Source organism: Capra hircus, chromosome 14 (assembly GCF_001704415.2).
Source record: "Capra hircus breed San Clemente chromosome 14, ASM170441v1, whole genome shotgun sequence".
Classification (NCBI taxonomy): Eukaryota; Metazoa; Chordata; class Mammalia; order Artiodactyla; family Bovidae; genus Capra; species Capra hircus.
In genome coordinates, this window is record NC_030821.1 from 12,379,080 (window position 1) to 12,404,050 (window position 24,971).

The 24,971-nt window shown below is 36.4% G+C and overlaps 1 protein-coding gene across 3 annotated transcripts in view; it reads right to left on the bottom strand.

Annotated features, from left to right (window-relative positions):
- The window catches only part of KIAA1429 (KIAA1429 ortholog), a 60,450-nt gene that overhangs the window by 1,200 nt on the left and 34,279 nt on the right, over window positions 1–24,971 (bottom strand). For 2 of the 3 annotated variants that reach the window (XM_005689233.3, XM_018058232.1), the window contains 14 exons: window positions 24,348–24,502; window positions 22,202–22,284; window positions 19,901–19,994; window positions 19,214–19,758; window positions 18,453–18,688; window positions 17,748–18,000; window positions 15,518–15,735; window positions 9,774–9,906; window positions 6,536–6,688; window positions 5,929–6,089; window positions 4,945–5,041; window positions 3,701–3,867; window positions 2,914–3,245; window positions 37–180 (listed from right to left, as the gene is read on the bottom strand). In XM_005689233.3, the coding sequence (XP_005689290.1) occupies window positions 37–180; window positions 2,914–3,245; window positions 3,701–3,867; window positions 4,945–5,041; window positions 5,929–6,089; window positions 6,536–6,688; window positions 9,774–9,906; window positions 15,518–15,735; window positions 17,748–18,000; window positions 18,453–18,688; window positions 19,214–19,758; window positions 19,901–19,994; window positions 22,202–22,284; window positions 24,348–24,502 (2,771 nt within the window). The remainder of the gene's footprint in view (window positions 1–36; window positions 181–2,913; window positions 3,246–3,700; window positions 3,868–4,944; window positions 5,042–5,928; window positions 6,090–6,535; window positions 6,689–9,773; window positions 9,907–15,517; window positions 15,736–17,747; window positions 18,001–18,452; window positions 18,689–19,213; window positions 19,759–19,900; window positions 19,995–22,201; window positions 22,285–24,347; window positions 24,503–24,971) is intronic. The other variant, XM_005689234.3, reaches the window with a different exon arrangement.

Sequence of the window (24,971 nt, forward strand, 5' to 3'; positions counted from 1 at the left end):
TCCTCCTCAGCAATAGCAAGAAGGAAGAATGTGTACCTGTGGAACTAAGTGGTCGTAATGGTGGAAGAGGACCCCTGTTAAAATTGCTTTGGCCTCCACGACTTTCATTGTAAGTTCCTCGAGGAGTATTCTGAGCACTCCAACTGGAGCCTCTTGTTCCCTCCCGACGACTGTAGTTTCCTAAACATAAACAACACAATCAAAATGTACTTGTACCACAACTCTTCAACTGGATTAAGGAAAATATGACATGTTTTTCTTAAATTTTCAAAAGCAATGGAAGAGGAAATATGGAATTTTGTACATGAAATACAGGTAAGAGTGGCAGCATTATATATAGTCAGAAGGAGAGGCTCTGGAACCAGACTGCCAGGGTTCAAATACTAGTTCTGCCTGTTATATTTTCTGTGTCCTGGTCAGCTAACTGACAAGTTTTCTCTTCTGTTAACTGAGGGTACTAAAAGAAGCTACTTCATGAGGTTGATGAGAGTATTATATGTCAAGTGTTTAAAATAGTTCCTAACACAGCTGTGTGTTTACTATTACTGTAAATATCTATTCTCTTTGGCTCTCATCCTCTCAACTCAAAAGCATGAAAACTTGTCATCAATCCACTAGAAAAATATAATTTCTGTAAGTTTATATTGTAGAAATTCAGCTTCTAAAATCTTGAAACATTGAAAATAGATTAAATATAACATTAGGAAGCACGTAGATAAAAGAATCAATGGTGAACTACACAGAACAATTGTAAGGGAACTGTTGGTAAGGACAACTGTGAAAATAATGTATGGATATTATTTAGAAAGGATACACACAACTCTCAATGCAAATAGGAAAAGAGTTAGGCAAGACTTTTAAGCTCAACAGTAATTATGTAATTAATCAAAAGTTAACTTAAAAAAAGATTTTTTCACAGTGAACAACAAAATTCTGTAAAGCAATTATCCTTCAATTAAAAAAAAAATTAATTTAAAAAAAAGATTTTTTCCTATCCAATAAAGTACTTTGCAAATGGCACCATTGGTCTAGAGTTAGCTTAACTATAGCAACAAAAAAATACTTTATTTGAATCACTTCTATTCAATAGTCTAATACTGGTAGAACTCATTAGAAAACATATATTAAGCAGTTACCTTTAGCTTAGTCTCCAAAATTTACAAACAGCTTATAACATTTAAGAACATCAAAACAAACAATCCACTCAAAAAATGGGCACAATACCTGGAGAAACATTTCTCCAAAGTGGACATACAGATGTCTGACAGGCATGGAGAAAGATGTTCAGCATCACTAGTTACTAGCGAAATGGAAATCAAAACCACAGTGAGGTATCACCTCATACCAGTCAGAATGGCTGTCATCAAAAAATCCACAAACAACAAATGCTGGAGAGGGTGTGGAGAGAAGGGAACCCCCTACACAGCTGACGGAAATGTAAACTGGTACAGCCACTGTGGAGAACAGCATGGAGGTTCCTTAAAAAATGGAAAACAGAGCTGCTATTGACCCTGCCCTGCAATGCTATTCCTGGGCATACATCTGGAGAAAAACATGACCTGAAAGGACACGTGCACCCAATGCTCACTGCAGCACTGTTTACGATAGTCAAGACACGGAAGCCACCTAAATGGCCATCGACGGAGGACTGGATAAAGACGCAGTACGTACGTGTACGTGTGTGTGTGCTAAGTCGTGTCCGATTCTTTGCAACCCTATGGACTACAGCCCTCCCGGCTTCTCTGTCCGTGGAATTTTCCAGGCAAGAATACTGGAGTGGGTTGCCGTTTCCTACTCCAAGGGATCTTTCTGACCCAGGGATTGAATCTGTGTTTCCTGTATCTTCTGCATTGGCAGGTGGGTCTTTACCACTAGCGCCACCTGGGAAGCCCATACACATACATACATATATACACATACATGCATATACACATGGTGTGCACACACACACACACACTGGACACACACACACACACACAGAAATATTACCGCCACTAAAAGGAGTAAGATAATGCCATCTGCAGCAACATGGACACTGGAATATTACACACACACACACACACACACGAATACTACCGCCACTAAAAGGAGCAAGATAATGCCATCTGCAGCAACATGAACACTGGAATATTACACACACACACACACACACACACACACACACACACACACTGGAATACTACTGCCACTAAAAGGAGCAAGATAATGCCATCTGCAGCAACATGGACACTGGAATATTACACACACACACTGGAATATTACTGCCACTAAAAGGCGCACACACACACACACACACACACACACTGGAATACTACCGCCACTAAAAGGAGCAAGATAATGCCATCTGCAGCAACATGGACACTGGAATATTACACACACACACTGGAATATTACTGCCACTAAAAGGCACACACACACACACACACACACACACACACACACACACACACTGGAATACTACCGCCACTAAAAGGAGCAAGATAATGCCATCTGCAGCAACATGGATGGAATTAGAGTGTCATACTGAGTGAGGTAAGTCAGACAGAGGAGAAATATCATATGATAGCGCTTATATGGGGAATCTAACAAGGAATGATACAAATGAACTTACTTACAAAACAGGAGACTCAGAAAACCAACTTATGGTTGCCAGGGGAAGTGACAGTTAGGGACTCTGGGAAGGTCATGGACACACTGCTCTATTTGAAATGTATAACCAACAAAGACTTGTTATACAGCACATGGAACTCTTCTCAATGTTATGTGCCAGCCTGGATGGGAGAGGGGTTTGGGGGAGGATGGAAACGTGTATGTATGGCTGAGCCCCTTTGCTATTCACCTGAAACTACCAAAACATGGTTAAACAGCAAAACAAAATAAAAAATTCAAAGTTTAAAAAAAAAAAGTAGTTACCTTTTGAAGCAGGTGGTGTGAAAAACCTATTCTGACTGTGAAAAGCACCCCGTCCTCCCCGATTGCCTGAAAATCCACCACGCGATGAGATCTTCTGCGACACTTTGAGTGGCCGTTTTGGTGGTGGTATTCCGTCTTGAGGGACCACTTCTTTACTTTCAGCTGCAACAAAGTCATCCACATGCATAGATGGTGGTCTGCTTGTGTTCTGTTTTCTCTGACGAAAAATATCATGGGGTCGAATACCCTGTCCAAATCCTCCCCTGCCCCTTCCTCTTGGTGGTGGCACAACATGAGCTCGCTTGGCAGGTTCAATGTATTCAGATTTTCCACTATTAAAACAAAAACATTCCATGAACACCTCTCTTTTACACATTTCCAGCGAAAACATAAATCAATCTTTGCAATACTGAAAACTGCACTATCAAATATTTCTTATCCTAATTGTATTAAATTTGCAAATATCCCTACCACCTTCCAGGGAAACACAACAAAACGAGCTAAGGATTGTACTCAACATTTTACTGATATGACTAACAATTTTTAAGAAATAACCCAGTTCGCTCTTTTTCAAATCTTCTAAACTCTCATAAAGTATAATAATATAACAAATGGACCAGGTATGTCCTGGCCAAATTATTATCTTTAAAAAAAATTCAAGATGATACCTATGACTCAAGTATTACATCAGTGTCTTTTTTCCTTTAATAGTCACATGCTTTAAATTACACTAAAATAAATAACCTTACTTGATTCCAATCAAGATCTTCAGCAAAGTATATTTTACCTTGAAGTTATAAAGGTCTCGTGCTTGTGCTTCCCAAGTTTGAACCCTTTAGTCGTCTTGGTTCTTCCAGGAGATGACGGCTCTGACAGAAACGAGCGCTCTAATTCTGAGTGTAAGTCAAAGTCACTACAACATTTTTCAGAGAGCTCAATTAAGTCAACCTTTACCTGCAGTCATAAAAACGAAACAAAATGAAAAATGACCTTAAATGCAGCTGTTCATGCAGCATTATACTTTAAATGTAACTATTAATATAACATTTGAATATAGCAATTCCAATTTCCTATTAACTATATTTGATTCTCATAAGAAATTACAGGTCAGCCTCTTTCCTTCATCTTTTCAAAAAGCAACATCATTGGTAGTTTAAAAAAGAAGTCTTAGGAATTCAGCTGCTTTTAATTCAGGGGTTGGGAGTGGGAAGTAGCATTCTTACTCAAAGGACGGCTATTAGTCTGAGATCTGTGCTCCCTGACAAAGAACTCAGGGTTTCTCTATATAAATTAACAATGGAGTATCTCCAGAACTGTTCCAAAAGAATCTGAAATAACATACTCCACAAGCCTTGTACAGTCACTATGTTATAAAAGAATTCTGTACCACAGATCCCCAAGTTTTATGAATTTAATGAGGTTCCAACCGAAGTCAACTTTCAGAGGAATGAAAATTATGTTTAACTTAGGTTTTATCCAAATTAATTAAACCTAAAATACCAAAGTTGTGGCTGCCATCATCCTCCCTAATACATCTATGAGAAGCGCAAAACTCCATTAAAATCTTTATTTAGACTTTCACCTGTTCAGTATCAAGGTAAAGAATTCAATTCCCATTCGCACTATATTCCTTTAGCAACTGTCTTTTTTACATTTCCCCAAATTAAGAGCAGATACCACAACCTATTCCTCTCCTTAAACCCAAATTCAGAAATCAATTATAATTTTGTCGGATACTATTCTATATCCTACAAATATAAGAAACCAAAGTGCTTCAGAGTACTTATGCAAAAACATGATTTTCCCCTCATTCTCAAATATACAGACCATTAATTAGAAAGAGGCAAAATCAGCATAAAAAAACAGTTCTGGATGCCATTAAGTGGGCATCTGACATAAAAACAGTGCAGTATAGTCCTGAGACAGACTTTTGACAGCCATATAATATGTCATCTATTTTAGTGCTAACAACATGCAAAGAAACAAAAAAATCAACAATTTTTCCCTAAATATTTAGTAATAAAATTATACCAAATCCAGATCTGTATCAATCTCCTCAGCCTGAAATGGAGTGAACCACATAGATTTCAATTGATCATCCATGACATCAGCTAGCACATACGCAGTTCTAGAATAGAAAAAGTATTTCTTAAAAAGCAGAATTCCAAAATCAAGTATTTTGGCTTAACTTTTAAGTAAAACCTGTGAACAACAGAATTAAAAATATTACCCTCTAAAATATTAGCAAAATTAGCACTTTTAAAAAGACTCCTTCAAAAAAACTACTTAAGAATTAAGTATCCTTAAAAACTAGCAACTTGGAAATTAATCCTTTTGTAACAAATTTTGACTTTTCAATAAAATAAAACAGAGACCTAGCTTTCTTTCCAAAAAGCCAAATTTATAACAGTATACCAATGTGCAATTTTTCTAAATTTAGAGAATAATTTCACATTAAACACTCATTATCTCTAGAAGGACAGTGCTCCAAAGATCAAGAGCCACAGCCTCTAGACCAGGGATCAGTAAACTATGACCGTATTCGGCCAACCTGCTTTTGTACAGCCTGCAACCTAGGAATGGGTTCCACATTTTTAAAGCTTTTTAAAGAAAATCAAAAGAAACAAGCAAAAGCTATAGAATTGTGTGCAACAGAGACTGAGCTTGGCCTGCAAAGTCTAGATTTTTTCTCACCAGCCCTCGTGTGCGTGCTGTGCCGTGTGCTCAGTTGTTCCCGACTCTGCGACCCCGTGGACCGGAGCCCGCCAGGCTCCTCTGTCCATGGAATTTTCCAGGCAAGAATGCTGGAGTGGGTTACCATTTCCTCCTCTAGGGAAATCTTCCTGACCCAGGGGTCAAACTCTGTCTCCAGCATCTCCTGCACCAGCAGGCAGATTCTCTACCACTGAGCCACCTGGGAAGCCCCTACAGAAAGTAATCTGCTGGCCTCTTCTAGATCCCAGCCATTTGCATGTTTCCCACTATTACTCAACCACAAAACACTGCTTGTTTCACCTGTTGTTAAACAGATTTTGGAGAGATTCTGGAGCTGAAAGTACTGGTTCCACATCCTGGTCACCAAGAGGTAGAGGATCACCTGATGACTCTAGCATCTGCTTAAGTCCAACCACACTGTCCAACAGAGAATCCAGACTGTCATCATCTTTTGAATGCTCCTAGATACAAACAAAAGCAGAATAAGAAAATGCAGGTAAAACTTGAACATGTATGCCCATAATCTACTGACTCTTTAGTAGAAAAGGTGGTATTCCATTACTAAGAAATTTGGAACACCATCAAGAAATTAGCAATTTTATACATATTAAAGTAAAACAAACACCAAAAACACTTGCCATTTTATTTCTAAGTAATGGTATCAGGGGGCACTCTGCATTCAAACAATAGATCATTCAAAAAGTACTGCCTTCATATACTCCTTAAAATTCATAATAGTATGGAGGACTTCACTCCAAATCATTAACTCAGAGTATAAACACCCAACTGAGAGTTCACTATTTTTAAAAGTCACTAGGAAAACTTGTACTAGTCAAATTGAGAAGAAAGTATGTCTTAGGAAGGAGCTGTTTTCGTTTCTGGTTTTTTTTGTTTTTCTTTTTTTTACCAAAACAAGCTTCTCTAGTTCAAGGAACAAATTTTCTGGACTTTCTTCTTTGCTTTGTAGAAGCTGTTTTAACTCTGCAGCATTAATACTCATCGTCCGTGCTGAATGAGCTCCCTCTACTTCCATGAGACCACTATCGTCTCCACAACATCCCTGTAAATGTCACACACAAGTTAAATTTGAGAGCAGAGAAATTTGCAAAAATGCTTCCAAAATTTCTCAGATATTTAAGATTGCGGCAATCTTCCCCTCAGTGTTTTGGTTTTTACATCAGTACAAACGGCTGGTTTTAAGAATTAGTCAGCTCAAAGCCGAAACAAGTTTTTCTTTACAACTCACAAAATAAACAAGTAAACACATTTCTCAACAAAAGTATCCAATGACAAACACACTGGCACTTGCAGGAAACAGAATATACTAATTGATACTCAATAAGAATGCCTGCTACAACAGCTAAAACAAGCTGAACTTCCTTTTCTGGAGACAAGGCAAACAACTAAAGAAAACAGTAACCATATATTTAAGACTATGTGCTGTCTACAGATGTCATAAAGTTATCATTTTCTGCTTTAAAAAATATGCCACATAATAAAGTGAATGTGGGAATGGTGAAAAAAATTCACCACACAAAGCAAATCTCAGTTCATAACAATAAATCCATCCATATTGTCATATATGAAAGAAAACTTAAGTAGTTTCAAATCTTTAGAACAGAGCCCTATTTTAAACATCTCAACATAAATATTGGTCCCACCATTTCCAATTCAGGACAGTATTTTTAAGTTAACAGTAACATTAAAATTTGTTTGTAGCTCTTACCATTTTTCCTTTAACTGGACACATTTCAGTGAAAACTAAATGAAAATTATTCTCCACAGATTTCCACTCAAACTGATACAGTGCCTGAAACACACTTGCTCCTTTCAGTAAACACTAGACTAAGGAGTCATTTACATGACATTAAGGAAAAGGACATGCAATTTTAATGAGAAATTCAATAAGCCATATGTCTACAAGGGTTTTACCTGCTCTGTTTGGAAGCGGTGATAAAGGGTATGTTGATGATGGTCTACCTTATACTTTATTTTTTTTTAGATGTATGAATTAACAGACTAAATATATTTTACAGAAAGAAGTACATTAATGAGATTACAAATTATTAAGGCATCTATCTGACTTCTTTTCTCATTTATTCATACCACTTTAAACGGGTGGGAAGTTCAGTACAGCTGAATCAAAAAGTATTATATGTTAAATGTTGGCTGCTCAGTCATGTCCAACTCTTTTGTGACCCCATGGACTACAGCCCACCAGGCTCCTCTGTCCATGGAATTCTGCAGGCAAGAATGGTGGAGAGGGTAGCCATTCCCTTCTCCAGGACATCTTCCTGACCCAGGGATCAAACCCAGGTCTCCCACATTGCAGGCAGATTCTTTACCGTCTGAGCCACCAGGGAAACATACCGATTATTATTTTTCAAGGTCAGGAAAGGCAGAATAAAATAATCAAATTTTGAAAGAGAAAAACTATGAATGAATTAAAATATTTGGAATAAAATTAAAAGATAAAATATTTGGAAGGATGTAAAATTTCACCTCTCCCTCCTACCTTGCTTCTTCATTATTATAAACAGAAATTGACCAAAATAAAAAACGTTTTAAATTCTTATCTACTTGTTATTAAAAACAACCTTAGAAAATCTAGAGTCAAATTTAGCTTAATTTGAAGATTGCTCTCTCTATATATATACACATACATTACTGTGAAAAGTAGTAAAAGAATTTCTAAGGAGATTTTTTAAAATGATAATCTACAAAGTGATTTCAGGAAAATGAAAATTCTGTCAAAATATGTGATATCACTTCAAATCTCCATAATCATTTGTCAAACTCTTTAGCTATTAAACTATAGAAGATACTATGCAATTACACTGGGAAAAAGCCAGTAAGACATGGTCTCTGACCTAAGTGACGTAACACTCAGGTAGTAGAAGAGGAAATGCGAAGTAGGCATATAAATGATCTATAAAAAGAAATCCAGTAACATGATGTGAAGTATACAGAAAGAAAAGTAATATTAACAGGCTTCGCAAATTGGGCTGTATTCAAATAGGCACTATAAATAGATCACAGTTTGACCAGGGAGAAAGACAGACAGAGACAGAAAACAGCAAACTAACAGAGGCGTGGCCAAGGAGACACATGTAAGTAGAGGAGATTATGGGTGGCACCTCCCACTAAGGGAGAAGTGGTTGCAAAAGTAGCTTTTTGCCCTACAGTGAATAGTCCTGAACGCCATGCTAAAAAGTCTGGAATCTATTCTATAGACACCAGAAGTTATTGGAGAGTAGAGTAATATGATCTGCTGTCTGCTTTAGGAAGTTATGAACTCATACAGAACTATTCAGAATGTACCAAAGAAGTAAATGCTTGGAAGGAAAAACTGGAAAGAGAGTTGATACAGCACTCTGCAAGAAAATATCAATAGACAGCTAAGAGTTATACAAAAACTGAACATAAATTCTGGAGTGGGAAAGGACAAAAAGTCAAACAAAAAATTCACTAGAGGGGCTCAAGAGCAGATTTGAGCTGGCAAAAAAAAAAGAATCTGTGAACTTGAACACAGTCAACTGAGATTATCCATTTTAAGGAACAGAAAGAAAAACATGAAGAACCATGAGCACAGCCTCAAAAGATGCTTGTGGAGATACTATCAAGAGTGCCAAACCACGTATAATAAAGGGTCTCAGAAAAGGAAGAAAGAGTCAGAAAAAACATCTAAAGAAATGGTGACTAGAAACTTTACAAATCTGATGAAAAACATTAATTTACACTTTCAAGACGCTCAACAAACTCCAAGTAGAACAAACTTAATCCACTCTTAACACATGATCAAGAGCTAAAAACAAAGAATCTTGAAAGCAGTAAGAGAGGTGATTCAACTAATAAAAGATTAACAAGTGATTTATTGTCAAAAACCATGGAAGCCACAACACAGTAGGAAAACATCAAACAGCTGAAAGAATTAAGAATGATACCTAATAAATTCTACTCTTAACAATCTATTTATAAATCAAAAACCCATACTTTTAGTGGGGTGAGGACATATGAAAAAAACAGTATTTAAGTTCCAAGTTCCAAATAACATCATTCCAAGATATTTTTGAACCCGTGATTTTTTTAACATATGTATAAGTTTGTAAATATGAGAAATACCAAATACATATATATACACTTACCATTGTATCAGAATTAAGAATTTGTCTCATAAATTCCAAAAATGAAGATGCAAGTTCACCTGTGTCTTTACTAAATGTGCTGACCACTCGTTTCAGTAAACTATGCAGAGCATTACTATTTTTCCTTAAAGAACTGTAAATAAAGAAAATAGAGAGGCAATGTTTTAAAATTTGAGCATATAAATCTGGCATGAGAAATGAACTATCTCAGTTCTGACAAACAAAATTTAGTAAATTAAAATGTTACATTTCAAGAAGAGTAAAAAAGTACTTTGGTTTATCTGTCATACAAACCATGTAACAAAGCATTTCTTTTTATAGTTGACATCTCCTTTTAAAGAAGATAGACTTCAAAAGGGTTGCCCTCATAGCTTCAGTGGTAAGGAATCCGCCTGCAATGCAGGAGGCCCAGGTCTGCTCCCCGAGTCTAGAGGAGAGGCCTGACGGGCTACGGTCCATGTGGTCGCACAGAGCTGGACATGATTGGCATGCATGTACACAAACTTTAAAACCACAGAAAGAAAAAAACTCCCCCAAATAACAAAGCTACAAAACTTAGCAAATACATTCTCAGGTTCCTTTTAGAACACTTTTTTATAACCTGGGGATTTCTCTAACATAAGGAAGTTATAGCTGTCTCGAAAGCCTGCTGCTGCTGCTGCTGCTGCTGCTAAGTCGCTTCAGTCGTGTCCGACTCTGTGCGACCCCATAGACAGCAGCCCACCAGGTTCTAACATCCCTGGGATTCTCCAGGCAAGAGTACTGGAGTGGGTTGCCATCGCCTTCTCCGCTCGAAAGCCTAACTTATGTAATAACTACAAAGGATGATTATCTTTATGACACTGTAATCTGACAGAAAAAAACCAAAGGTATAAAGTAAGCATCAGTACACTTTTTATGTAAAAGGCCTAATGATAAATATTTTAGGCTTTACAGGGTTATACAGAACTCAATCTGCCCTCTATACAAAACAGTAGTCTCAGTCACAGCTACTCAATGGCCAACGTAGTGGGAAAGCATCTGTAGACAGCACATAAATTTTGACTATGTTCCAATAAACGCTGGATTTGGCCTGTGGCCCACAATTTACCAACCTCTTATACAGAAAGGTTTCAGGGTAAGAAATAATCGTGCTATGTGTCCAAAATCATGACAATACATAGTCCTGCTAAAATTATGCATTTACATAGTTCTTAGTTGATCAAAATAAAAGTTCAAGACTTGGATAAAGCAATACAAAATGGAGAAAGATAGGACTTGTGCTCATGAGAACTTTATAAAAATAATGAAACGGACAAAGCACAACAAACGGAATGAGTAAACAAAGAGATAGTACAATCAACGGAAAAAGCTTAGGTTAAAAATCAGATTATACCAATTACTAGCCTCTACTTATAACTTTAAGAGAATGAGCCTTATTTAGATGGTTTATCAAAAACTGGGATCCACTGCATACCCTTTAGAATGTCTACAATTAAAAAAGAAACTAGCAATACTAAAATCTGGAATTTTGTCAATCAACTTGTAGCAAAGTTGTCTATAAAAGGGTGGCACACGACTGCTGGGGTGATGGCTTTGCATGGAAATGTGATAGTAGATACATGACGGTCAAAATCCACAGAACTGTATATCACAAAACACGGATGAGGTTACAAAGAAAGGGGGAAAGTTAGAATCCACCCTCTGATACTGTATTAGAATCAAAATACTGATTTTCCAGGCAAGAGTACTGGAGTGGGTTGCCATTTCCTTCTCCAGGAGATCTTCCTGACCCAGGGATTGAACCCGGGTCTCCTGCATTGTAGACAGATGCTTTACCATCTAAGCCACCAAGGAAGCCCTTTAAAACACATACACACAATAAATAGATGGAAAAAAAAAACGTAGATTTTTTTGGTAAATGCATGAGTTAGGACACATATATTTCCCAGCCCTAGTCAAAGAGAAAAACCAAAATTAGTGATGTAAGTTGAACAACAAAATAAATAATGACATACTGTTCAATTAGTACACAACAAAAAAACTTAATGTCCACAAGTCCATATGGATATAAATACCCACATAAGTAAATAAATGGGGAAAAGTGATGAATTCATCCTTACAGAGGATAATGAAGTGAAAAAGGAATAAGAAAAATAGGAAATCACTATTAAAACACCATAGGCTTCCCCTGATGGCTCAGCTGGTAAAGAGTCCGCCTGCCGAAGGAGGAGACATAGGAGACACCAGCTTGATCCCTGGGTCGGGAAGATCTCCTGGAGAAGGAAATAGCAATCCACTCCAGTATTCTTTCCTGGAAAAATCCATGGACAGAGGAGCCTGGCAGGCTTCAGTCCATGGGGTTACAAAGAGTCAGATATGACTGAGCGTGCACGCACACACACACACACACACACACATTAAAACACCACGGTAATAACTGACATGTGCCAAGATTCACTGATGGACAGTAAAATGACTGGCTGAAAATTTTAAGTAGAAATAGGACATTTATATAGTCTTGAAGTATATTATTCAAAATGTTTAGTATTTAAAAACAGAAAATTAGTAAGTTTGCTGTACAGAATCCTAGCAGACAGCATCTCAGTTTGGTGACCAAGGTTAGCATCATCAGTAAGGCAGATATATTTCCTGATATGATGTACTCAGAACATTACTACAGAAACTGGTAAAATCTAAGCAAGTTCTGTATTTTGGTTAACAGTATTATGTCAAGTTTAGTTTCTTAATTTTGACAAATATTCAATGGTTATTCAAGACACCAACATAAGGACAGGGATAAGGGTAAGTTGGATGAAGGGTGTATCTGAGCTCTGTACTATTATTTTGTAATTTTTCTGAAAGTCTAAAATCATCTCAAAGAAAGTTTTTTTGAGTGAGGCCTGTCTCAGGACTAGAGGATATAGTGATCTATTTATTTAAAAAGCCAGATCACACTATACCTCTGCTCAAAACCTCATAATGGCTCTTGCGTGTATGTGTGTATGTTAGTCGCTCAGATGTGTCCAACTCTTTGTGATCCCACAGTCTGCCAGGTTCCTCTGTCCATGCGATTCCCCCGGCAAGAATACTAGGGTGGGTAGCCATTTCCTTCTCTAGGGAATCTTCCTGTCCCAGGGATCAAACCTGGATCTCCGGCATTGCAGGTGGATTCTTCACCATCTGAGTCACCAGGGAAGCCCACAATGGCCCTTATAAGTAACTCTAAAGGCCCCTGATGACCTGCCCTTCCCTCACCTACCCACTACCTCTCTGACCCGGGGCCCTGTCATTTTCCAACGTGCTTACTCACTTCAAGAGCCCCCACCACGGTCTGCAGGCCCTTTCTCAGAAAAGCCAGGCATACCACACGCAGTCGCTCTCCCCCAGCACGTTAACATGTCTCACTCACCTCCCTCAGCTCTTTGCTCAAGGACCACCTTCTCAGTGAGGACGTCCCTGATACCTCCTCAGACTTCTAATGGCAACTCTCCCCCACTTTGGCACTCGCCATTCCTCTGCTCTATTTTATGTTGTTTTATAACACACTGTGTATTTTATTTACACGCTGATCATCTGTCTAATAGAATGAAAGTATCAAGAAGACAGGGTTGTTTTTTTTTAAATTAAATCTCCAGCACCTAGAGCAGTGTCTGGCCCAGAGGAGGGCATTCAACAAATATCTGTGAACTAAAGGACTCTAACATTCCTTCCTAATGCCTACCATGAACCAGGTTTCTAGGTGCTGGAGGGAGTACAGTCAAGAAAAGACAGTCCCTGTCCTTGTGCAGATTATATTCTATTGAGGGAGACAACCAAATAAGCAGTAAGTCTATATGACATAATGTCAAAATATAAAGGGGTATAAGGAATGGGGACACACAGGATATGCATTTTAGGCAGGCATTTAGGCAGGAAATATATTGATACAGATACCTGAGTGAAGTAAAAAAATAAGTCCTAGAAGAAACTAGGGAAAAAGCATTTTAGGAAAGAAAAAAGAAAGGTCTAGAAATAGGAATGAGCCTGACAGGGAGCCAAAGAGAGGATAAAAAAGCTATGAGAAAAGTCAGAAAGATAAGCAAGAGTTGGACTGTATAAGAGCCCTAGAGATCAAGTTTGAATTTTATTTGCAGTTCAACGGAAAGCCAACAGAAGGATTTAAGCAAAATAATAATGACACATACCTTGTTTTAAGTTTAAAAAGATCAATCTGAGCACTAAGAAAATAGTTTTTATGGGGACAATGCTAGAAGTAAGAAGAGAAGACTGGAGGCTCTTGCAATGGGTCATATAGGCAAATACAGTCGAGGGCACACTAACAGTGGAGGTGGAGAAAGGCGATCAGATTCAGGATGTTCTGAAAACATAATGTGCTGGACTTCTTGACAGACTGGAGGCAGGGAGAAAGGAAAAGAGAAGCAGCAAGAATCTGCGTTTAACATTTACCAAGTTAAGCAAGACAGAAATGTGTCTGAGGCAAGAATATCAAGAGCTCTGCTTTGGTTCAGCTTGGGTGCCCATTAGATGGCTAAGTAGAGACGTCAAATAGATACATAAGTTACATGGAGCTCAGCAGAAAGATCCAAGCTGAAGAAACAAAAAGAAATAGGTTACAATGACTTACATGAACCTAGCAGAGCCAACAACGTCACATAACATGCTGTGGAAACGGTATGCAAAGGGTATTTGTGAGAGCACCTAACCCAGAACCAAGGAAAGCTTTTTTCAAAAATTAAGTTTAATTGGATATATAGTATATGAGTTTTAAAGGATATACAGTAAATATCTGGGCAATAGGAAAAAAAGACATTTAAGAAATAAAATTTAAAGACTTCAGCAAAAGACTGGGAGGTGGCAGGGGGAGAAGCTGGATGTTCAGCAGGTACCATTAACTGAGACAGAGTACAGGACAGGCTCAGCCGGGGGAAAGATGGCAAGCAGCACCAAGCACTCTACCTGAAACATATGTTTTCAACCAATGTTATAAGAACTGATGAGAGGCACACATAACATGTTGCTTAATCCTTTCGATCTCATAATCCTACATACTTCTACGAATTCCCAGGGAAACTATGTAGTAGCTATCTATCTCCCTAGTGAAGAAAAAGACGAGGGCATGGCTAGCAACAGGGAGCAGAAATTACATCTGAGAGTCTGAGCAGCATGAGATTTACATAATTTCAAATCCATTGCAGATCAGCCACTCCTCTAGAGAATAAAAGACACAGAATCAGCACCTTCAGCTTCAGAGTCCAGAATACCACACTACCATCATCTTTGAAGAACCAGAGGTGTCTATGCCAACCAAACAAGTATCTTCGAGCACTGAATTAATGACCCCGGAATGATAAGATTTCCTTCTCAATTTACATTACCTAAAGATTTTATTACTAGTACATTTCATTGCTAATGAATCTTTTCCACAAATTCAAAATTTCTCTTCATGAAAGAAATCATGCCTTCCACCTTCTACAACATCTATGAATTAATTAATATGGGGGGATTAAAATACAAGAAAACAGTAAATTTTTACCACTTCCTGGTGGCTCAGTGGTTAAGAATCCACCTACCACCGCAGGAGACGCGGGGTCAATCCCTGAGTTGGGAAGATCTCCTGGAGAAGGAAATGGCAACCCATTCCAGTAATCTTGCCTAGGAAATCCCATGGACAGAGGAGCCTGGCGGGCTACAGTCCATGGGGCAGCAAGAGTCGGTCACAACTTAGCAATTAAGTAACAGAATTAAATTAGATAAAGCATTACCTTTTTAAATGAAATAATCCATAATCATGCTCTGCAAGAAACATCATTGTTCTGACACATGTCAGTAAACAGCTGTAACTGCTCTCAGAGTTAGCTACCACAGCCAGGAGACAGTCACAGATTGAGGCCATCAGTTCTTTGTTTGGTAGAGAATTGGAGAGTTGCTCCAGTTCAGAAACAGAACCTTCAGAAGAGTTTGGCAAAATTAGTGCAATGTCCTGTGAGGGAGGAGGGGAGTTGGGGAAAAAACAATTTTTTAAAATGATTGTCACTATCACTTCGAGCTTTTATTTCTGAAATACACAGCAATTAATACTTAGTAGTTATCAAAATATTATAGTTATTATCCCATCCCAAACACAGATTGAAACACATTAAATACAAAGGAGTTGTTCTGCCCTGCTATAAAGGTTAATACAAAGACACGCACCTCAAGAATCTGCTTCACAGTGTTTTTACTTTGTAAGACTGACACCTAACCACTTGGCAACGGATCCTGACTCATAGTATTCTTACTTTAAAAGAACATCTCTTTGAAAAATTTTTCCTTCTGGTTTATACTAAGTGTAGTTTCTATCTTCAAATGGTTAGGTTAGTACTTTGGGTATGAAAATATTTTAAATTATTATATTATTTATTCATCTGAATATTTTTAAATTTATAAAGAAAGCATTCAGAGAAATAAATTTTAATAAATATATCCATACTTGAATTTAAAACATCACAAAAAGAAATGGATGGAGCAAAAAAACATTTAGGCATAATCTTCAAATATTTTCCCCTCGTTTTTATATACATCTTAAATTCAAGTTTTTCAATGTCAGCAAGTTTACCTAACAATAACTAAAAACCCACACTACTGTTTTTAAAGTAAAGCAGACTTTACAGAAACATTTTTAGGTATGAGTTATTGCCTTTAACCACTTCAACACACTGGAAACCACTATTCAACTTGGGTTAAAACTATAAAACAAAGCTTGAATAGAAAGGAAATACAACTAGGTGAAGCCAGCCAAGAATGAAGTTTATGTGATCAGGGCAGCTAGGATGCTAAACTGTTACTCAGCACGATCATACAACTTAATATTAATTATAAAACAAATACCAGCTGATTGGACATTTTGAGGTATAAAGACTTAAAACAGCTTTTTTACCAGGTCCAAAACTATTTTCTACCAGATCTCCTTTTTGTGAAAACAAATCACACAAAAAATGTTCCTTCTTGACTTGAGTGTTAAATGTAACCAAATTGGATTTTTTTTTTAGTTAGAAAAAGGTAATCTTCTAATACGTGTGTGCTTAGTCACTCAGTCATGTCTGACTCTTTGCAACCCCAAGGACTGTAGCCCACCAGGCTCCTCTGACCACGAGTATTCTCCAGGCAAAAATACTGGAGTGGGCTGCCATGCCCTCCTCCAAATCGTCTAATATAGGATCCTATTAAAAATACTCTGCCTGGAAAAATCACATTCGATTAATTAGATAGTAGGAGCATTTTGACAAGCTAAAATTCTATCAGGCATAGAAATCTACAATGATCCCTGCAACAATGGGCTTTAAAAGTTAAAGCAATTCTCATTAACTCATGGAACTACAAACTGGAAGTCAATAATAGGAACAGCAGGAAGAAGTACTACTACTTTTAGTCAACATCTATAAGCACAGTAGCCTGAAACACACTAAAACTGTAGTAGCCTGTGATGCCTTCCAAAGTCGCAAAGACTTCCCTGGCTTCCCAGTGGTTAAGACTCTGCACTTTCCTGGCTGGAGAACTAAGATCCCCACATACCTTTACGCACAGCTAAAAAAAAATTTTTTAATTAAAAAAAAAAAAAGCCCAAACAAAAAAATATAGTATTAATTCAACCAATCACAAAACTACAATATTCAAGAATGAATTGGTACAGAATATAATTGGAAAGAAAATGAAACTACCAGATATAACCAACCCCAAAGAATACAACGGCACACAGAATAAACATCCAAAGACAGTATCTCATAAAGAAAATGAAAAAACCTCTTCAGAGAAACATGTGATGTATAAGGTCAAAGAAAGTTATGTAGCACCAAATGATTTTACTGTTGGTTCAGTGGTCAAATATCCCCCCAAACAATAATATGAATAATGAAACAGATGAGATCTTTTTGTTAGCAGCCAAGAATTACATCAGGATATGTTTTTAAATAATATGTACACACACAAAGAATTTATAAAAATAACTATAAATACCTGATCACAGAGAGACTGCAAAATGGATGTGATATATTCAACACACTGCTGACGAATAACACTGTCTCCAGGAGACCGCACCAAAACCAACAGATCCTGGAATATCTCTGCATATCTTTCATCACCTTTAATAGTTCCACTAATTAGATGCAAAATAGCTAATTTACAAGCTTTGTGTGAAGCCAGAGCATCAAGAAGAGCAAGCAACCTGGCGGTTTGGCTAGTATACTGTTTTTCTTTATCTTCTGAAGTGCTGAAATAAAATCAACACATTTAGTAAACAAAATTCTTGATTTTAAGGCACTACTTAGTCATTTGCTTTTTCAACACATATTATACAAATCTTATGTAAAAAATTTCATTCCTTGGGTATGACAACTCTGGAATTTTACAATTACTATAAAATTTTGTAAATTTGGGTTTTCAATAACATATTTTCTTAAATCAGAGTACTTCACAGTTCACTTTTCCAGCGCCCCAAAACTTGAAATACTTCAACGTATCTTGCACATAAAATAATAGCTTTCTAATCAAAATTTACCTTTATATATTCACATATACATGTGTCTGTGTTATATTTTACATGTACACATTTTATCTGCGCATTCTAAAGCCTGGTTTCCAAAGTCTAAGTTAATTTTTTTTTAAAGTATTTGTGTCAAAAATACCTTGAGGAAAAAAATTTTTAGTGCAAAATGAAAATACCTTTGCAAGTCTTCTACAATCAAATCCAACACAGTTCTCATAATCAGAAGTGCAGTTGGTGAGGCAAGGTCACACAATTGAACACAAATACGCCGTAACATATGTTGAATGGGCTGGCAGGTTGTGCCAGAGAAAGAGCGAACTATTTCTTGGAGCAACTTTGCTTGAACATGAAGGTGCATGCTCCACAACTTTCGGGTGTTGAGTGCCACTGATATATCATGTGGCTCAATTACCTGTTAAAAAAGTATAATGTGTGTGTACGTAGATTTTTTTTTTTTAATATTTATTTACAATCACAAAAACTGTTCAGGAAGAACTATTATGAAAAGAACATCTTTACTGCATGCTTAAAACATTTAATTTTCTGTTGTACAATTAAACATTTGCTTGAATTCAACGCATCTAATAAAAAATCTTATTGTTCTCAGGTTAGCAGTCAGTAGAGCAGAGTCCATTGATGAAGCAACCTAGTTAATGGTGGGGGAAAAGGATTTAAAAACAACAAAAGCACAAGTATATGTAACAGCATAATAAAATTCACATTAACAAAAATTTATTTAGAATGTTACTCCCATGTTTCCTTAATGACCAACTTGCTTCAGTTTTTATCTCACCCTCATCCAGGTATTTTATGTCTTTCTTAGGGGAAGGAGATGAGGGGGTTTTGTTTTTGTTTTTGTTTTTTAAGAAAAACCACTGGTTTTTTAAAAAGTGTTATTGCCATCATTTATAAGATGCATGTTATATGGAAGTGATACCTGAGTTGTTTGCATGGGCAATGGTAGAGGCAGCAGCTCTGAAAGGAGTATGAGTCCAGAAAAAAATCCTTCAGGAACCTTCAATATCGAAGAAAGAACTTCTTTTAACATTAAAGACCAAGTATTGTTAGCTAGAGTCTCTTCTGAGATAGTGAGCTTTTCATTAACTCCTTGAGTAAAAGTCAGTAAGATATCAATGATATCATTCTGAATTTTCTGTTCATCACTATCCAAACGACCTGAGAGAGGGATAGAGCACAGGAGCATGTGTAAAGTCACAAGTGCTGAAGGAACACGCATGTCCTTAAACTCAAAGGATCCACCTCGCAGGAGTTCCGTTAACATAGTTTTAAGAAGAGTGAGTGTGCAGCGAGCCATTGAAATGGTAGTCACTCTGTGAAGGGTAGTCCCCATGTTGACATGGAGCCTCCATGGCTGAGTCAGAATACTGTTCAATTTTTGCAGCACCCGAATAAAGGTGTCCATTCCTTCAGCAGAAAAAAGCTGAATGACAGCAATATTCCATTTCAGGTCTTTCTGTTGACCTTTACATAAATAAGGGAGAAAAAAACAAAAAACTAATTACTTAAATATTAATCACTGGTTAAGATTTTTGAATATTTTATTTAATAAATGATATTTACACCAGGCTTAAAAAATAGTTTTTAAGTATAGTAGCCACATTACCTTCAACAGGGGGTGGGGGACAGGCCACATTACAGAGAACACGCAAGGCAGTAGTAAGGCCAACTCCTTCTGGGGTCATCAAGTTATCAGTATTCTTCAAAAATAAAAACGAACAGAAACTTTAATTTCTTATTATCTATCAGACCCAGAGAAGGCATTGGTTAAAAATAGGAGTTTCAAGTTAAGTACTTATATCATTTTAAACTTCCTTAGTGCACTTAAAACATGAATAAAGCTAATTAAGTTTTAAAGGTTATGCAATCTTTGGCATATGTTGTATCATATGTGACATCATGTTTATAAAATGAATAACTGATGACACAAGTATATTAAAAAGTACTGACTAAAACAAAGGCTACATACAGACAGGTATGAAACTCTCTGTGTTAAGAATTTAAAATAGCTCCTTTTTGGATACTCTTTCTTATATCCGTTTTTCCAAAAAGGAAGCAAGGATTCTGATTTTACAGAGCCCTGTGGGTACTAAAACCTCTTTAAAAATTGATGAAGCATCAGGGAGTGGTTTAATACTACATAACATACATTTCAAAAAATGCAAATACCACAGGAATCTAGTTATGATGGCCATTTGGGGCATGAAGAGAGAAAGAAGAAATACAGTTACCTACGTCCTTAGCACCTGCCCAGGCTATGTTTTCCTGGCAACAAACAGTTATACTTAAGCTGCTTTATTTTTGTAATTTTCAAAGAGCAGCATATAGATGGTTTAAAAAACTTGGAAGAAATACCACTTTAAAATGTTACCACTTCAGCCTTTAACCTCAGAGGAGAAACCTAAAAATAAGAAAACCCTTTTCCTCATGTTTCCCACCCTTGTGGCTCAGCTGGTAAAGAATCCGCCTGCAATGCGGGAGACCTGGATTCGATCCCTGGGTTTGGAAGATCCCCTGGAGAAGGGAAAGGCTATCCACTCCAGTATCCCAGCCTGGAGAATTCCATGGACTGCACAGTCCATGAGGTTGCAAAGAGTCGAACACGACCGAGCAACTTTCACTTTCCCTTTCCCCACCTTGGGTTATCTTTCCCTCTAACTTCTTCCTTGCTGCCTTTCAGTTATCCCACAAGTTAAGGCAGCAGGGAGTCACAGAGTGACGTTTCTGTCTTAGATCAGCTGTTTTTTAGCACACCTTAGAGAGTTATTTATAATAACCATACTTAACAGGATAAGGATTTACATAAAAATTAAAACATTTAATTACAACATGCAATTCAAATTTCTAGCACTTAACTTTTTACTGGTTAAATACTTTAATCCAAGTCCTCTGGTATTTTACTGGATACTTAATATATTCTTCTAACTATGCACACCCTAAATACCTGACCATCTATATTTACAGGACACTAATGTACCTCTGCTAAATAAAAGACTCAATATACTGAAAAACTCTAGATCGTCTTTGAGGCATAAAATAAAGAACTGAAGAATATGATGGCATTATAGGAGGTAAAAGTACTCTTAGGGGGAGATGGAGGAAAAAGAGATAATTTAAGGTCCATTCTGCCCCTCTAGTTTAAAACTTCTTACGCATCATTTTAAAAGAAAAAAAGAAGGAAGAGCACCTTAAAAAAAGAGAGCACTTTTTTTTTAAAGCACTTAAAAAGAAGAGCACTTTTAAAAAAAAGAAGAGCACCTTTAGTCCTTCATCCTATGATACATACTGGATCAACTAAGGAGCAAAGAAAACTTTTTAAACTTCCCCAACTAACAATGTTTTGATTATAACAAATTTTTGCATTATGAATTACCTGATTTGTATATGAAATTTTCAACTATAATATTATGAACTATATGATTTTTTAACTCTCATGAATTACTTCAATTGTAGATTGAAGTAATTTAACCATCCCAAATGAACAAACAGAACTAGTCCTCATTCCAATTATCTAGAATTAACTCTTACCAATTTTCACCTAAAAAGTTTGAGGGAAATTCTTTTTCAGAAAGTTTAACTAAAACAATTATATATCACATTATCATAGCATTTAACTTTAAAACATTTTTGTAAATGTCACCAAAATGGTAGGTGATATTATTCTTATTTGAGAAGAAAAAAAACAGGACAGAATCTGGCAATAGAAAGCAATATCGTTGTGGGCATCTGTGTTCATGTATACACACAATTACATATCCATCTATACCCACTACCAATCTATACCCACAGGACTAATAAATCAATCAAGTATACTTAACTACATTATCTATACAAGTGATTTAATACAACATTACTACATACTACCACACAATTCCATAAAATCAAGATACTTTTAAATTTTACTTACCTGTTTAACATATTCAATTAGGTTTGGGATGCAATTAATCTCAAATCTAAGGTTTTTCAGAGGTTCAAGCCACTTGCCCAGTTCTTAAAAATGAAAACAGTAATTTACAACATAATATTTTAAAATAAAAGCCTTACAAACAAGCCTTAATAACAAAGGAAGTGAAAGTATTCTTTTCCAGAGAAAAGCCACATTTTCAGATTGCAAAATCCATGTTCATTTCAATGGAGTGAATTTTATATAGGAATTATGTGTCTAAATTATTTAAACAAGCCTTAAAATGAAATGTAAATGTCATACTATACTGGTTTAGAAATAAGAAGGTATCACTCTTAGTTATTTGGCTTCTGAAAACTTAAATGTTTATACGATTAAACAGAACTATCTAACTAAACTGAATTTTTCTACAGCAATCAACTTACAACATTAAAACAATTATAAAATTAACTGCCGATAAACAAAATTACATAGTGCTTATTCACCTAATACTACCACTGATTCCCACACCCTCAAAACAGCATACACAAAGGTATTCATTTCTAACAGGATCAAACCCATGGAGGAACATTTGCTGAGGGCCCTCTCCCATGACACAAATTTTAAATTTTGTCAATTTCCTAATCTGCCTTTACAAAATTAAAAGTGATCATTCTCACCCCCAAAACAGTAATAGGAAACTTTGTTTGTGGAAGAAATACATGAAATACACCATTTACTGCAACTGAACAGCCTAGAAGCTATGCCGTAAAAGTGAAGTCAAAGTGTTAGTCACTCAATCATGTCTAACTCTTTGTGACCCCATGGGCTGTAGCCCGTCAAGGCTCCTCTGTACATGGAGTATTCCAGGCAAGAACACTGGAGTGAGTTGCCATTTCCTTCTCCAGGGGACCTTTCCGGCCCAGGGATAGAACCTGACTATCACCAAAAATGTTTTTCTAAAAGTGTTCTAACGTAATAATTTCTAGAGACTTTATAAGAAGAACTGACGGAAACTGCAAATAGGAGTCATCTCTCCTTGGTACTACACTCCTTTTCAGGATTACAGCAGTTTACATCCGAGTATTTTTCCTATACACTTTTAAATTACCTCTTTCATGTATATAGAATATACATTGCTCAAATGAAAGATAAAAGGAATAATAAATTTAAGTGTACTCATCACCCAGAATATGTACTAAAGCATTAATAATACCTTTGAAGATGCTACATACCCTCTTTTTGTAAGGACATACTTTGAGGGGGGGAAAAAAATCTATTTTCAATATGGAAAGCTGAGTTTAGTATCCAACTTTTACTGGTAACACTTTAATCTTTTTAGGATTAATCCTAAACTTTAATCTTTTTAGGATTAAAAGGAAAAGAGGCCTGGGATTTCCCCAGCAGTCCAGTGGTTAACATTCCTCACTTCCACTGCAAAGGACACAGGTTCCATCCCTGGTCAGGGAACTAAGATCTAAGATCCCACATACTGTGCAGCATGGACAAAAGACAAAAAAGAGAAGTCGCCACATGCTATCATAACATTTACTGTGTTAAATTTTCTATTTGGCTAGTTTGAAAACCAAGAACAAAAATAAAATAATAAAAAACTATAATTAAATACCTTGAACTTTTCAAGACTACCCACTACAATAAGGTTCACCTTATTATAAACCTTATTATAAACTTTATAAACTTCATTCAATATACACTTAGAAAATAATATTCTTTCATCATTTTTCACTTGAGAATAGCACACGTGTTAACCACAAATAGATTTCTAAGTAGTACTCAGAAATAAGTACATATTCAAAGAAAACACACACACCTACAAACTATACTTCTAAACTTCTGTACAAAACTGAACTTCCGAGTTCATCTTTAATTCTGTTTTGATTAGGAACTTCAGCTACCCACAAATTTCCATGACTTTCCAGAAAAAGGTATTTTCAACAACTTCCTAAAAAAATCTTTTTAAGAATACCATATAAAATACCTCCATAAAAGGTGCTTTAACTTATACAGAAAGTTAACACAGGGTGTTACTAGGTATATTATCAAACATGATAAAGCCCCTGGTCCCAAATGGCAAATATGAACTACAGATAGTCAAAGGCTTTTTTTCTTCCTGTATCATAAACGCTTAAAATAAGTTCAAGTGCCATACCTTGCAATTTAGCATTATTTTCATCTGCTTTACAAAGCTTCAAGAGAGATGCTGCATGCTGCTCCAACATCTGGACGTCGCTGGAAGACTGAACCACCACCAAGATAAGTATGCAAGCGTAATTATAAGCGACTGACTTCTTAGACTTGGAATCACTGAAACAAAATAAGGTTTTAAAGGTTTTGGTATGCAAATAACTTTTAGGAACAATTTTTAAACTTTTTTTTTTCACTTGGTTTTAAGAAGATCAAGGAATTTTACCATGAAACATTACCAACTTCCTGAAAACAGGAAATCACATTTTAGTTTAACCTCCAATTCACCTGAAACCACTACTTAAAAGTTTATTAATAACAAAGCACATGCATCAAAATGAAACGTGGAATTCTCTTAAGAAATATGATCAGAACAATAAAATATGAATAAGTACACTTTATCAGCAATGAAAGATTAGGAAATACACTTCATTAATCTCCTTTAAAATGTTTTTTCACTCTGGATGTATAGGAAAAAGTGTGATGAATCAACCTACCACCGTGATTATTCAGACTTCCACTACAGAACTGTAAAGGTACAGCTAGGCACAGACGCACTCTTGTTCGCCTTTTAGAGTCCTCCCAAGAG